The 16,710-nt window shown below is 33.7% G+C and overlaps 1 protein-coding gene across 4 annotated transcripts in view; it reads left to right on the forward strand.

The window, feature by feature from the left end:
* The window catches only part of Rit2 (Ras like without CAAX 2), a 339,988-nt gene that overhangs the window by 64,588 nt on the left and 258,690 nt on the right, over window positions 1-16,710 (forward strand). The window contains exons 1-2 of one of the 4 annotated variants that reach the window (XM_087193264.1): window positions 5,694-5,900; window positions 6,862-6,918. In XM_087193264.1, the coding sequence (XP_087049390.1) occupies window positions 5,756-5,900; window positions 6,862-6,918 (202 nt within the window). In that variant the 5' untranslated portion in view covers window positions 5,694-5,755. Of the gene's footprint in view, window positions 1-5,693; window positions 5,901-6,861; window positions 6,919-16,710 lie in introns of those variants that run through there. The other 3 variants (XM_087193269.1, XM_021236725.2, XM_004855252.3) reach the window with 3 other exon arrangements.

The raw sequence follows: 16,710 nt of genomic DNA on the forward strand, positions 1-16,710 counted from the left end.
TCCCAATAAAAATGCACTTTACTAATCTAACAAAAGAAAATGGTATTGATCTAATAATTCTGGTCATATAATACCTAGGAAGAGGGAAAAAATAAACAAACATAATGTAAGACTATGAACAGAAGAAAAAAATAAAACTGTTACTCAACACTTCAATGGCCATAAAAACTTTCCTTCAAAAGCCAACAAAGCAGTAACATATAGTGAAATAATCTTAACTGAATTACTTATATTCAGACAATCGTGTGGAGATAAAATAAACAGAATCAAAAATTCAAAATTGAACAACAGAAAGAACTTTAAAAAGAAGAAATATACAGAGAAGAAAGAAATTGAAGAAAAGACAAAGTCAAAATCATCTCAGAAATAAAGAAAAATCACAACATGATTATGGGAAACTAATTTGAAGTGGAAATCAAGAAAGTGACATTGTAGAATGCAGAAAAACAATAATAAAGGGTCAGACAAAAAAGTGATAGAAATGGAACCCAAGCTATAGAACTATAAGTTAGAAACAAAGAACCAAGCAAAATGGTGATTTGTTATAAAATGAAAACATATTTCTATTTTTCAACTCATAAATGAAGGAGAAATGTAAACAGATATTATACAAATTCTACAAAAAATATTACAATATTTTGGGTACATATAAAGAAGAGACCAGAGAGCACCTCATATTAATTAAATTATATCAACAAAAATTGAAAGAATAGAAAGAAATGAGCTGAATTAGTAAGAATACCAAAAGTAACACAAATAGAGCAATAAAGACGATGTAAATCAGATGTTTAATGAAAAGAAAATTAATAGATATAACAATGATTATAAAAATAAAAATTATAATTATTTTTAAAATCAAATGCCAGAGACCCCTGTAGTCAGGTTCCAATACCCACCTGCCCAGTATATGATGCAGGCCTGAGAGAAAAATACACTAAGAGAAAGGACTAGGAGAGGAAGTGGAGTGCCAGAACAAGCAATGCTGGTACAGCCAACAAAGGTGCTGGTGAGTCCCAGGCACTGACTTTTATTGGCAATCAGTTGGGTTAAAGGTGAGCTACCAGTGGTTTCTATGGAAATCAATGTAAACAACGTTCATAAAGGACAAGACAAAGCATTATCAAATTAGGAACAAAATAGACAAAATACATTGTTGCAATTAGAACACTGTCCTTCTAGTTAGAAGGTTATAGTTGTGGGAACGGAATTTGGGTGCAAGTTACTCTGACTTCTGCACGAAGGCTTTAGCCAAACTCACTTCTCAAAACAAGTCAATTGTGGGGTTAACTCTTTATAGTCTGCTTTGGGCATAATCAATATTACAGTCTTCTGCAATCAATAAAAAACTATTAGCAATTTTAAGCAAATAATAAAAACAGCAAAGAAATTTATAAAGAACAGTAACAAGTTATATCATGAAAATTTAAATTATTATAAAATTTCACACATATTTGAAAATAACATTCCAAAACTTAAATTTTTAAGATACTGCCATTTCCTAAAATTCTCAATAGGCTTAGAAGCTTATCAGAATATGTACAGAATAAATAGAAAAGTTATCAAGGAATTACCTCTTTAAAAAGACCAAATGATTTCATAGGAGATTCTATCAAAATAAATTATTAACCAATGAGTGACTGAATTAATCAATTATTATACTTAAGGATAATCAACAATGAAAGTAAAAATTGAAACTATCTATAGGTGTTATGGAACGAAGAAATTAATAAAATACCATCAAGAATAGCTCAACTACAGTAACAAAACAAGGGAAATATTTTAAAAAATAGAAATGTATAACCTTTATATAAACAAGTGATAATGTAATGATTCATTTTGATATGGAGATTCAGGGGTCCAATAATAGTATTTATCAGATTCATAAACAAAAGTCGGCTTGATTGACATTACAAAATACTTCCTAAAACCCAATTCTTGTGCTGATTTTATTGTTTCATTTCCTCCTTAGAATTCCTATTTCTGGTTAATATGCATGACCTCCTGCTGAATTCAGTGATGTAGTCTCTTAAATATGAATTGCAGAAGGGGCTGTGGATTTAGCTCAGTGGTTCCACCGCCTGCCTCACAAGTGCAAGATCCCGAGCTCGATCCCCAGTACCAAAAATAATGAATTGCAGAATATAGATTAGCAGCTATTTTGACTGTGAATGAATCACATACCATAATAAACTCATCCTAATATCATATAGACTTTCATTTAAGTATTTCAAATAATATTTTATTAAAATTATTTCTGCTAAATTCTGAAAACATTCAAAATCTGTTAATTTAGCAAGTTTTCTAGAATGTATAGAAAGTTTCCTGGCATCAATGTGAAAGGGTTTTTTTCTGAACTTTTTTAAAGGATTTTATTATGCTTTATAGGACAATAATGACAGGTCAAGGTATGTTTTATACATATCTATAAAATCTATTTTTCTTACTAACTTCTCAGCTTTTTTGTTTTTCTTTAATGTACTTTGTGAATCCAATTTGTTATCCTTCTTAGGTAGGTATTGTCATCATTGAATGGGTTAAAATTTAACTGTTAAGAAATTTATATAATACTTTTCAAGAGAGTAATTCCATTATGTTAAGAATTCTTAAAAGGTGGATTTGATTCAAGGTTCCCAGATGTTTTCAAATTTCTTGCTTTTTTCATAGATATCTTAACTTTCTGATCAAAAGGGTGATTTCTGATTTATATTGGTATTTACCAAGGCAAATATTTTTGGAATGTGTTGATCTCTATGTCAATATTGTGTACAATTGTGTGTACACATATGTGTTTTGAGAGAAAGAGAATAATTCTCATTTTTATTTGATATTTAGAACAAGTATATTAAGATATAAACTGGGTACAATAGAAATCTCTGTAAAAAAAGACAGAGCTGTGATATTTGAGTTCTTGAAAGAAAGGTTCTTTAATAAGGACCAATAGAATCTGCAAAATTTGAGGATTCAAATGTAAATATCATCAAATAAAATTTAGCACTAACTAATAAGCACTTAACAGATTGCTTATCTCCAGTATTTAGTTTAGTAAGTGTAATAAAGTTTTATATTTATTCTTTTCTCTCTTTAGTTTCAATAGCTCCATTCTGCGCAATAAACTAATAATAGATAGATTAACAGGAAAAAATCAAACAAAATTTATCGATGTGCAGAAACATGTGGGAGCCATACAGAAAGTAGGAGACTTGGGATGGCTTGATAGTTGGAGTTGATACAGAGCTAAACAAAGGGATAGAGTCTTGTGGGTGGGCAAGGCAGGTGACAGCAGCAATGGATGACTGAGGGGAAGGGTAATAACCACCTGTCATAACCCCTATGTGTGCCAGCTGTGAGACTCCCAATATATTCTTCTTACGATAAGATCTTCTCTAGGCAGAAAGAGGACATCAGGCAAAAAGCCTGTTTATGTTCACTATTTCTTTATGTCCACTATTTCTTTATGTCAGCAATGAAGATTCCCTTTATAAATGTAATTATTTTGAACAAAAGGACAGCTTCTTTCCTCTGGCTGCAAAAGTCTGCAGTTTCTTGACATACACAACTTGAAATGCACCACAAAATATATACTGGGTAGGATATTTTATGGAAGCACACAATTTTTAAGGAATTCATTTTTGTAAAGCACAAAAAACACTTTTACAAATCAATCTTTCTAAAATTAACTTATAGAGATTGGGAACAAAGCTCAGCTGGCTCCCTTTGCTTTGGTTCTACCTCAGAGGTAGGATAAAGGATTTGAGAATTGAAGGGCTTTTTCCAATTATCTAATAAACACCAGGTTTCAATTAAAGTACAGTATCAATGATCTAAGTATATGCTACGTATTCTTTAAAATAACTAAAATATTAATTTTTGATGATATATCTGTTACTGACTCAGGTTCTGTGACTTTTAAATTTAACATCTAAGTACATCTACCAATTGGTAGAATGCTTATATGTCTTTTCTCTATATTTTTTCTACATTTCTTTCGTCTCCACAATTCCTTCCCAAAAATATAGTAATTAATGTAGCCTGGCACCATACACAATGTTTTCTAATGCTTTTTTGTAACATTATGACTATCAGGCTTCAGTATGTGGATTGAATGGTCTGAGATTTGAACACTGAGAGATATTGAGGATTATTCGAATTGTTAAACTAGAACTGAACTGTAGCTAAATCAGTAAAAGCATAATTTATTGAGGATTTAAGTAAAGGGAAAAAGACTAAAGTATAGAACTGGACTCAATTACAAATACAGCAAAGATGAATAGGGATGGACAGCCAAGGAGTAGGATGGGGATCAGTAAGTGGAAAATTAATAAGAATAAATATTAAGGGAGGTGAGGGGAGGATTGTGGCTGAGTGTATTTAATAGGATTCTTGCTGAAGGCAGGCCAAAGTGATTAAATATCCAGGGGGGGGCATAAAGAATTTGATCAGATATTTAGGTGGGTGATAAGATATAAAGGGTGGCAGATGCTCTCTAAACTAATTTAGCAGAACTCTTGCTAAAATGGAGTTATAAAACAGTGATACAACTGGTTATCAAAAAGGTGAAGGCAGAAGTTGAGGCCTTAGTTAGAAGTGGGTCCAGAGGAGCCTGACTAAACTTTGGTGAAGGAGTTCCCAAAATGAAGAAGGTGAAGGCTAGTCTAAACCACAGGCTGAAGACTCGCTCATGGGTGCAAGGTACATAATTAAGTCTGAGAGCAAGACCGCTGTTTGGGTAGTTGTGTAAATTCAAATAGAAAAGTATTGTGAAAAATGGTTTATAAGAGACCACATATGCTAGCATATCATGATAAAGATTATCCTAATAGCTGTTGACATGTGAGTGAAATTATTTTTTAATGATTCTGGTACCATTATAAAAGTTCTAATGGAAAGAAGGAGAGTATTTACAGAGGAAACAGTTTTGAATTTAATGAAATAGAGAAGTTTCAGAAGAAATGGAAGATTAGGGACTAGTGTGATATGAGAAGAAATCAAGATATATCTCAAAGATATTTTGAAAATGAAAGTTCATGTTTGTGCCTAGAGTAATATAGGGGAAGGGTACAAAGACACCCTTATGATTTTAACCTAGATAATTGGCTACCATAGTGAACAGGTGTATATTTCTTTGTTTTGAGTTAAACATAGTGAGGATATTCTCATTCTAGCTTAAATTTACTGAATTGAAATTGTTGTTGAAGCTGAGAGTACTGACTAGCCAAATTTATTAATCATTTAAGCCAGCGTCTTTGACCTTTGTCTTATAATTGGACAGAAACCAGCTGATGACAAAGAGACAGAAGCAAGTTCCACTGAAGCTCGGAACAAAAAAATGACCTCCAAATGATTCTTTATATCCATTTAATAAACATGTTGCTTTCAGTTTGTTTTTCTGAAATATTCTAACTCCTAAGGCTATCTGTAAGGAATGTTGATTTGCATTTCAAAAATTTCCCAAAGCTGTCAAACTGAGTAACACTTTAAAATGCAGACATTCTTTCTCAATGCCAAGAAAGGAGGAAAACAACAATGAAAATGTAAACAAATTCTCTTCTACAGGGTCAAGTTCCATTTTTTTCCCATTTCTCAGCAGGTTCAGAAAAGTGCCTTTTACATGTTTGTTGAATTTAACTGAGTCTTCGCTGATCTGAACATCAGTTAAACTGTGAAAATATTGTGAAAGAGAACCAGAGCTGGAGAGTACAGTAGTAAAGACAGATGTTTTTCAGGAACCGTTACAAATAGAAAAAGAAATTTGAGCATGCAAATGGGCTCAATACTACATATAACAATGACTAGTGAAGATTCTCAAGCAAGAACTGAGGTGGAAGGGAAAGAAGAGAGAGGAGTTGCACTGATGGATGGAAAGTTACTAAGAGCTGACATCAAGGGTAGGATGATTCTTGGTAAGCCAACTTCGCAGGATTCTTGCTCAAGGTAGGCCAGGGCAATCAGATATGATCTCTGATTGGCTTAGCAGAATTTTTGCTGCAATCAACCTCTTCAAATTCTGCAAGGATGCCGGAACATGGGCCAAGATTGAAGTCTATTTAAGCGGAAGACTCAGAGGCTCATGACTAAAGCTGGCATGGATACTTTCAGTGCATACATATGAAGAAAGAGAAGGAAGGAAGGAGGAGGAGGAGGAGGAGGAGGAGGAGAAAAGACGGAACTATTACGTACTGTACTTTTAAAGTTTGCTCTTTTTGCTTTGTGGCACATATCGTATTATGTTAATGATTTAGAAAGAATATGGAGAGTTTAGAATTAAAGAAAAAAGTAATGAAAAAAGTAGTAAATAGCATACTCTGGACAAAGTAAAAGTGACTGAAATGATTTAACTTTGAAAATAATATAATGAAGAACTGTTATAGCTAAAAGAAACCTTAGAGATTATCGCCTTACATTTTTTTTTTTGGTGACAGAAATCGAACTCAGGACCTCATGCTTACCAGGCAGGTACTGTGCCACTGAGCTATATCCCCAGCTCTCCTCGCTTTTAAAATGAGAAATGTGTGTCTTAGAGAATATATAGGTGCTTTAGTGAAAAGATCTTCCTGCTCATTAGCAATTGTTTAACCAGAACAAGCTAAGAAGAACCATACAGCTACATTGTATACTCATCATAACAAGAGCTTCCTTATCTTTGATTTAATTTTTATTTAAATACACTTATAATTTGAATATATTATTCCAAAGAAGCACCTAGCATTATTTGTTACCTTTTCCCCACCTAGAACTTGTTTTTATTATCATTTTGTGCTCACACAAAGAAGTTACTCAGAAGAAACTATTTAAAGATTGGTAAACTATGTTACTGAATACATTGATGAATTAATGAATTTTTATTGAATTTTTTTCTTTCAGCAATGACAATGCAGTTTATTAGTCATCAGTTCCCTGATTATCATGATCCCACTATAGGTAAGTAAAAGTATCTATTCTTATAGCTCAAATGAAGACAATTCAAATCAATAACTTAAAAATATTGTTGATGCTGATGAAGAATGAAAAATATAATTTATATCATGGTCCAAAACACATACATGTAACTATGTAATGTGAAGGTTACCATAGTAAAAGACTCAAGTGATATTATTTTTCTTTACTTTATGGCATGTATTCTTGGAAGCTTTATTCTCTTTATTTGGGTAGATGATGATTGTGCTCCATTAATTTGATCTCAAGATCCACTAATGGACATCTACCATTTGAAAAACTAATGTGACAAAGTGTGCTTTCAGTAATATAGCTGATGTGATTATAAATGTATTTTGGTCAGTTGTACACTTTCATCAGACTCTCAATTTTCTATCACAGAATTACTTAACCATGTTAATAGTGCATTTGGAGATTTTAGATATGAAAATAATTTCATCAAACATCTTCACCTTAGAGATGAGGAAACTGAGACTTAGAGAGTCCTAATAATGTTAGAGCCAAAAATTTATCCTTGTTTAATTCCCTCCATGTAGTTTTCTTTATAGCATAGAACAGTGCAGCAGCTGTGCATTGGGAAGCAATTTTCTCCCCCATTCAAAGAATGAAAGATGTCATTAAAATTGCTCATTCAGGGCCAGGGATTTTAGCTCAGTGGTTCCAGCACCTGCCTTGCAAGTGCAAGGTCCGGAGTTCGGTCCCCAGTAACAACAACAAAAAAATTGCTCATTTAAAGAAGAACTTAAAAATAATTTTAAATTAATTCTCAAGCAGTCCACTATATTATTCTTTGACAAAAAACACATGGGTATTTGTTGGTGGTCTCTCTAAAGGGAGACCTGAGTCCCAGGAGAGCACCAACCTTTAAAGAAAGAAATGGAGACAGCCTGGGGGATGAACAGCAGTTTACTCCTCTGACACTGTTCAGCAATCACAAAGGAAAGAACCAAGACTTTTATACATGTAGGAAAGCAGCTTAGTTACTCTGGCTATCGTCTTTCTGATTTTAACCTCTGATGATAACCAGTGACTTTAAGTGACTCATAAAAGCTACAGGTGAATTTACAAGTCCCCTGCTTCCATTCAACAATCCCATACATCAAAGAGCACACCACAGCTCTCTTCTTACCAGATGGTATCAAGAGAGCAGGACGATTTCAGCTGAAATCAAGCCCACCGGCCCATCACAAACATGACAGATGTACATAGTGAGTCGTATCTCTCTCACCACCCATAGAGGCATTGGATCGTGGTCCTCTGATCCCGGGCAATGGTAAATAAGAAAACTAGGAAAACCTGTTTTTCTCCCGTGAAACTTTTACAATGTGTCTTAAAGTTTATTGGCATTCTTTTAACAAACAGACTTGTGGAATTTCCCAGAAACTACTTAATTTTCTCAGTTAACAAACTTCTTGTGATCTATTCTTACAACTAGATAACTAAATTCTACAATTTCCCACAAGTATTGAAACAAAAAGAACCATCCTTTCCCAGAGAGACATGCTAATGGGTGCAGGGCCTCTCAGGCTGACTGCTTGTGTGGACAGTGAGCCCCTTTAACTACTCCTTTTTTCTTAAATATATATATATATATTTTTTTTCTTAATTATATATATGTATAGTTTTAACTAAAAACAATAGTTTTCCTAACTAGTTCTTTAAACTATATGTATATATATATATACACACATATATAGTTTTCTTACATATATATATAATCTTTTATATGCCAGGTATCATGCTAAACACGTCATATATAGAGATCAAATACAGCCAGTGACTTCAGAGCACTCACAGACAGTTGAAGAAGATAAAGAAGTAAATGAGGCCATAAATTGAGTTCATAAGACAAAAGCACAAGGTATTGGAGAACAGCAATGAAGATACATGTCACTTGACCGGAAAGGCAGGGAATATGTTTTGTCAAAAAACCAAATCACTATAACTTTAACTATACGTTCAATTAGTTTTTATTCACTATTGATTCATGAATCAAAGCAGCCTCCCTTGTACAAAATAGAGTGTGAGCTCTCACTGCACAAAAGCAAAATATTATTTTGTAAGTAGGAAACAAGGAAAAAGAAAAACAAGAAAAAAAGGAGAAAAAGATGAGTGGGTAACATCACGTTGCTTCCATGCTACATTTTTGGGAGGGATGGTGTAGGGTTAAAGTTAGAGAAGTCTTCTTCATGCTGTTGTAGACTATGCATGTTTATGGCTATTTCTTAACATGAAGAAATTTTTCTTGAAATAGAAAAACCATTTTTGGCAATGATGATTATTTTTTCTGCTTTTTCTTCTTATCTTTCTGCTGCTTCCTCTTTATTTAATATTAATTCAATCACCAATACATATTTTCCAAGCTTTGTACAATTCACAGGAGTTGATAGTTCACAAAGATAGGCAAGAATTCTTAGGAAAGAATTGAGGTTCTTTGAGCTTCAGCTTTAGCTTCTTTGTCCAGTCTTATTTCATTCCTAAGAGCTGATTTCTCTTTTTTATCTGGAATCCAATTGTCTTTTTGTTCCTCATTGCATTAAGATAATTTAAGATCATTACATTAATACAGCACACAGTTTAGTTAAGCTGGCCTTAAATATCTATTCAATTGTTTCTTTTGGTTGCTTTTCCTGCAAAAAGAAAATAGCTTTAACAAATCCGAAATTACTCATAATTATTATCCTCTGTGCCCATATATTATTCAGTTCTCATAGGGCTCAGAAATTCATGAAATAACCATATTTTCAGCTAATCTTTCGTGTCTTATTTTCAAGGAACATACACTCTTATAATTGACTGAACTGCAAATGCTCTTCTTCTTTTAGTATTTTAGACCTCAATTTCACTTAGAAGACATGACTACCACATAATACACTCATGTGGAGGATTTATATTCCTTCTGAACAATTGCTAAAGACTATAACAAGCTCTGCAGGAAAAGAATAAAATACGATACATCATCTTCCTGAATGATGGAAAGCTTGAGAAAACATGGAGCTCATATAAGTGGCAAAGTATATCAGCAATATGAACAGATCATCTGCAGACAGCCTGAGGCTCACTGGCTGTTAGAGCAGTGCAATGCATGAGTATGAAACATACCACTGCGATTAGATGATTATGGGATACCTCTCCCACATTAAGTATGTGTTTCTCGGTATCGCTGGTGGAGTACAAACTTTGCAAGCTATGGAATTAGAAAAATAGTCGAGTTTGAATAATTCTGAAATAGTCCACTTAGCATCTAAAATCTGCACTAATAGAGTCACTTCTTTATGTCACTAGAAAATCCCTGTTAAAATGTAAATGTACCAGGGAGGTAATGCCCAGAGTCATTAGGAATCATTTCTGCATTAGCATAGATTAATGTATCCAATTATTTCAGAGAGAAAACCACAGAGCTGGTGTATACAGAGCAGTACTGAAGGGGTACTTGCAGAATCTGGAGAAGGGAGAATATTACTACCAGCTAGAAAAAGTGCTACCACGTGATTCTCAAAAGAAATCAAGGCTTATAAGTAGAACTTGAATTATATTTATCAATGACTATCACGTCTGATTATGATAGAATAGAAGTATACTTAGTATAGAACTAAGCATGTTGAAAATTGAATTCTGTCTTCACTCTGGCTCCTGATTTTCTTTCCTCTCATCTTGTAACACTCTGTTGTTTCTTGTGCCCCAGCCATGCTGGTCTCCCTTTGGTTTCCTAAACATGCCAAGAAATCTCCTCTGTCCCTTTCAGTTTTGCCGGTATCCGTTCCTGTACCTTGACTACCCTATCTCTGCTATTTACTCAGAAAGATATTTTTTCATCTTTTAGGTCTCACCTTGCATATGGCTGCTTAGAAAGATTCTCCTTGACCACCACACCTAAGTTAACTGCTGAAACACACACACACATAAGCATATGTAACATAGAGATTCACTCCCTCTGCAGCACTCAGTTTGTTTACTTAATAATGTTTATCAATTTTGAAATGTAAAATTGTGGATGTTTCGCTGTTATTTTTCCATTTGAGATACAGTTTCTAATAAGGCAGGTTCTACTTTACTTACTGAAATATACACAGGACCTAGCATAATACGTGAATTATTAGGGATGATGAAAACATGTTTTTACTAAAAGAAAGCACTTTGGTGTCCTTGCTTTTCCTCTTACCTACATTAAATGTCTATGATTTCATGATTTAAGATACCTTGACCCTGACATTTGATATGGTGATCAACCCAATCATTTGCTTTTTATGAAACTGCATTAGGATAGCTGAACTTGACCATGCAGTCGAGGAACACTGTAAATATGTTGTCCTGGATTTCCAATGGGCTTTTTTTCCCCCTTAAGTTCTTTTATTGGTACATTTTAGGTATACAATACGTTTACATTTATCATTGGGTGCTTGTACCTGTACATGATGTATCTTGGTTCTTATTTTTTCCCCCATTACCTGTGCACCCTTCAGCCCCTCCACTCTTCCCTATTTACATAGACTTTGTTTCCATTTTTTTTCTTTTCTCATAATTTTTCCTTTCCCTTCTTTCCTTTCCCCTTCCCCTCCCAACACTCCTACCCCTTTAGACTTTTTCCTATTTCAAAGTATCAATTATTCATTTTAATCATTTAAGATAGAAACACTAAACTTGATGGAAGATAAGTTAGGTAGAAATCTTAAAGACATTGGCATAGGAGAAGACTTCATGAACAAAACTTCAGTAGCATAGGAACTAGCACAAAGAATCAACAACTGGGATCTCATCTTATTAAAAAGCTTCTGCACTTCAAGAGAAACCACCAACAGAGCTAAGAAACAACCTACAATGTGGGGAAAAATTTTTAGCAGCTGTACCTTAGACAAAGGACTACTATCCAGAATATTTAAAGAACTGAAAAAAATCAGACCCCCCAAATTCAAAGACCCAATTCAAAAATGGGCATCTAAAATGTACAGACATTTCTCCAATGGGCTTTTAATGATGTCTAGTATGCACATTAAGCTTTAGGTCTACATACTCTCTCAATCTCTTAACACCAGCAACTTCTCCCATCTTCCCTCTTTCACTGATAACTTTGCTTCCTACTTTACTTAGAAGATAGAAACAACTAGAAGATAAATTTGTAGAGACTCCTACCTAGAAGGTACTTCTAGAGCTACTACCTGCTTTGAACTCCCATTTAGCTTTCCCACTTATTAAGAATCCATGTTCCTACATAAGTCAGAATTGCACCACCATTTGAATTTAGCAGGGCCCTCCCCACCCTCCAATTCATGAATCTTGCTCCAACAATTATTTTTTATTGATAATTTCCCATCATTGCACAAACATGTTATTTTATGGCTCTTAAAAATAAAAAAATTAAAATCCTTGCTCCCTCTGGGTGTCTTTCTCATTTCTCTACTGCTTTTCTTGAAAACTCCTAAAGAGTTGACTGCACCAAAAGACTCTAATTCCTTTTCTATTTTCTTCAATTAACTCTAGAGAATTGGAACACAGTTACTCCACCGAAATTGATTTTATAAAGGTCACTTTAACTCTTTAGTAGCTAATCCATGTCAGTTTTTGTTCTCTCCATTTTTACCTACCAGTAACATTAGAGATGATCTACAAAGTTTCACCCAGTTTTTTCACTTGGCATTCAGGATGTCACATTCTCTTGTTTTTTCTTTAACTTTGCTAATATATCCTCTAGCACAGCCTAGCTCGTCCTCGTCTTCTGGGTTTGGCAGTGCTTCTAAGATTCAGTTTTTATCTTGGATGATCACAATTCTCTTCCTTGGTGAATCTCCTCAGTGTCATGTCCTCATGTGTTATTTATAATCTACAACTCCAAAATTTTTTCTTCACCTCAATATCTCTCTTTTGAGTTCTATGCTTATATCTAACTTCCAACTCAGGCTTTCTTTTAGGATGTAAATAGACATTACTAAATTACCCTAACCAAAACTGACTTCCAGGTTGTATTTCAGTACTACTTCCATTTATCATTTTATTATGTCTGTGATAATCCCATCCATCTGGGTACTCATGCCTGGGTAACTTTGAATTTTCCTGAATTCTTCTGAAGCCCCACACAAAATACCCTTAAGATATCCTGTTGACTCCAGTTGAAATATACCCAGAACCCATCTATTTCTCAATACCTCGAATGCTACCACCTTGATATGTGCTAACAGACTCTCCAGATGAGATTATTATTATTGCTCTTCAGAGATTTCCCTGCTTCTACTCTTGCACAACCCTCTAGCCTATTTTTCTTACAGTAAAATAATATTTTAAAAAAAGATAAAGTAGATTTTTATCACACTGCTCACAACCCTCTAATCATCCCTCACTTCACTCAGGGTAAAAGGTAGCATGCTTACAAAGGCCTAGAAATTCCTTCAAATGGGCTGCGAGGTATAGCTTCCTTAGCTTTTGGCATGCCCTGGGTTCGATCTCCAGGACTCCAAAATAAAGTCCTCAAAAATTATAAAGTATGCCTTTATTTTTTGTCATTCTCCCTCATTAATTTTATTTTAATCTCCATAGCCTTCTTGCTATTTCTGGAATATGCCAAATGATATTTTTTTATATTAGTGTCGCTGTACATATTCATTCCTTTCCTGGAACACTCTTTCCTCAGATATTCAAGGTGTTAAGCTCATTAACTCTTCAAGCTTTGCTTCAGGGCTCAAAGATTTATCTCAATCAGGCTTGAGCTGACCATCACCAGAACTCCTGATTACCCTGACACAATTCTGTTTATTTCCATAGCACACACTAACTTCTTATTTAGTACATAGTCATGTCTGTCTTTTTAGATAGAAGAATGAATGCTGGATTAGTAATCAAAGTTTCCTAAAATCCAGATCAGTGTCTGGTTCTTAGCAGATCTTCAGTGAATCCAAAGAGTAAATGACTAAAATACTTACTGGTCCTTAAACTTTGAACAAATTAACACATATCGCTGATCTTTTCTTCATCTGTAAAAATGGAGTGATGATATTATTTCTCTTGGTATATTGATATATTATCTGAGATAATGTAGATGTAACTGCTTCATGTTCTACTCAAAATACAATTAATATTGTGACTTCCTCAATCAGAATCAACTGAACTGGAAGATAAAAATGGTAAAAATAAGAGCTTTTAGGAAGAAACCAGCTATATTTTATGCTCCTTTTTAAATCCCAGAAAATCTATCTATGGAGGATAGCAGAGTATTTAGAATGTCAATTTATTGCCTTTCAGAGACATTACTATCTTTGCAACAGGAATTACTTAAAGCACTTGTAATTATCATAGTTTTTTCCTGTGACCAAACTATATAAGAGAGAACAAATCATGATTACAAATCCCTGACTTAATTTGCATGAGACGTCTCTATTGAAAAACTGGGTATAAGTGGCATATCATCTCCATGACAGGTGTCTTATATGGGAATATGAAACTTGCTTCTTAGGTATTGAATCAGTCCAAGGAGGTTAAGCGAACTGAAAGTTTAATTTTGCCAAGCTAAGACTCTATGACATAATGACATATCATTCAAGACTGCCTTTATCTTGAAATGAAGGATACAATACATTCTTCTTAGTCCTGAAATAGACTATGACTTCAATCAATCCAAAAAATAATCGAAAAGACATTTTCTAGATTTTCAGTATTCATGATAAAACCTTCTAAATGAGACATTCATTATTTATAAACACTAATATAATCCTATTTCTATTGAATTCTTCAGGTTAGGGCAACTCTGACTCTTTCAGGTTGTTTTGCCTGACAATGTTCTGATTCAAGCCCAGTCATTCTTTGATAAATAATTAGTAAGTACCTAATATGTACAAGCACTCTTCTTGGAGCTGGGCTGCAGTAATAAAAAAAAATTAAAAGAAAAACTAAAGTCCTTTTCCTCACAGAAATTCCATTTAATTCAGGGAGACAGATACACCACATATACAATATGTATATAATGTTAGAAGTTTACTTTAACTTGACTTTAATAATGTGCATTTATTTAGTTTGACATTGCTTCCATATACAGTTCAGTTTTTGCTACCTCTCTTAAAAGGGCTTTCATAAATATTCCTACTTCTTGCAGAAAAAATACAAATTTTGGATAGAGAATTTTCTGTAGCTCTTAGAAGGCGTTTATGCAGATAAGCAGGCCTGAAACTGGCTGTATTAGCGTCACAGCCCATTGGGCTCTGAGGTGCCCTCCACCTCTTTGCCAGGTCCCAGAACTTCCTGTGGTTACTCCAACCACTTCTAATGGTAAAAGGAATTCAGATTAAAAAGGGATTTGATGCGGTGCAAGAGTGATTGCTTTTACAAATTTTATTAAAGTATATGACCTTTTGTTCACAATGCAAGGGAATCTCCCCAGTGACTTTTAAAGGAGAAACAAAAGGAAGAAATTTTGTATCATCCTAATCAGAGTAATACTCGAGTCCACTGTGTTATTCATGCAGTATGTGTGTGTGTGTGTGTGTTTGTGTGTGTGTGTGTGTGAGAGAGAGAGAGAGAGAGAGAGAGAGAGAAAAGGTTGTGAAGAGAATTGTCCATCTACAGTTATTGAAATTAATAAATTTTTTGATTCATTGTAAATAGCATGAACCTCTTCAATTAAGGTCCAGTCCTGCCACATCACATATAGAACTATGATGAATCTGGCTTGATATGCCATGTTATTCCCTGCAACATGAACCTGGGAAGTTGCTACATTTCTCTTCCTAATTTATTAGACTCTATTCCTTCACATAATGCAATGGAAATAATGATTTTCCTTATATTTGAGGCTACTATAATGATTTTTTAAAATAATATTGGTGAAGTGCATGGCATAGAACTTGGCCCATTGTGATCATGTTGTAATCCTACATATTAATGACTACTGATAAGTAATGTGATAAGAGTGTTTTGATAATTGTTTTTAATAGAATTTTCAGATAGCTCCATAGCTATGGAAACTCCTTGTTAACCATCTTTGGTATTGATTAGATTCAGGGGCTAACTAAAATTCCCTGCAGTCAACATAAACCACTAAACAGACATGCCCAATTCTGCCATTTTATGTAGCTAAAGATGCTTTTGAAGAAAACAGTGTGCCAAAAAGAGAAACACACATTTCAACATTTCTTTTGTTTATTCACTAACTACAATTAGTAGGCAATGATATAAAGTTAAATAACTTGTATTTATATTTTGCCTTTTTCTTCAATATAGTAGTTTATTTTTAAAGACATCTTTAGTATTTATGGGCCTTTAATGAGCCAATTAAGTAAACAATTGGAATTGGGAAAATATATTTCTACAGTATGACCTACAAATTGGCTTACTGCTGATGAAAGCAACTTGTGATATAAAAGCTGTTTGAAACACATCTGAATAAACTACAGCACATACATTTATCTCCCCAAATTCATGCAATTCCTTTAAAAGTGGAAAGTATAAAATATTCTCTTGAGAAATATAATTTAGAACTATATCATGCCTCTTGGTATTTTCATTCAGTTACTGAAATTTCAATCAACTTACCCAGTGACCTATGGTTAGAAATTGATAGAAGTAGAATCTAAACGAATATTTGTATGACCTCAGACTGATAATTTTTAATAGTTGCCTTCAAATTATGGATTTTTAAAAGGGAGTCTTTATTATTATACAAGACTGATTCTGTTTTAGACTTTTAATTTAACTAATGCAATTTTAACCACTATGTTGATGTTTCCTGGAAACTAAATAAAAGATACATTTTGATATTTTACATTAAAGTTGACCATATTCACATGTATTTACTCA

The sequence above is a fragment of the Heterocephalus glaber genome, unplaced genomic scaffold (genome assembly GCF_053883595.1).
Source record: "Heterocephalus glaber isolate CG9 unplaced genomic scaffold, H.glaber_assembly_v1.0 deba00000331, whole genome shotgun sequence".
Taxonomy (NCBI): domain Eukaryota; kingdom Metazoa; phylum Chordata; class Mammalia; order Rodentia; family Bathyergidae; genus Heterocephalus; species Heterocephalus glaber.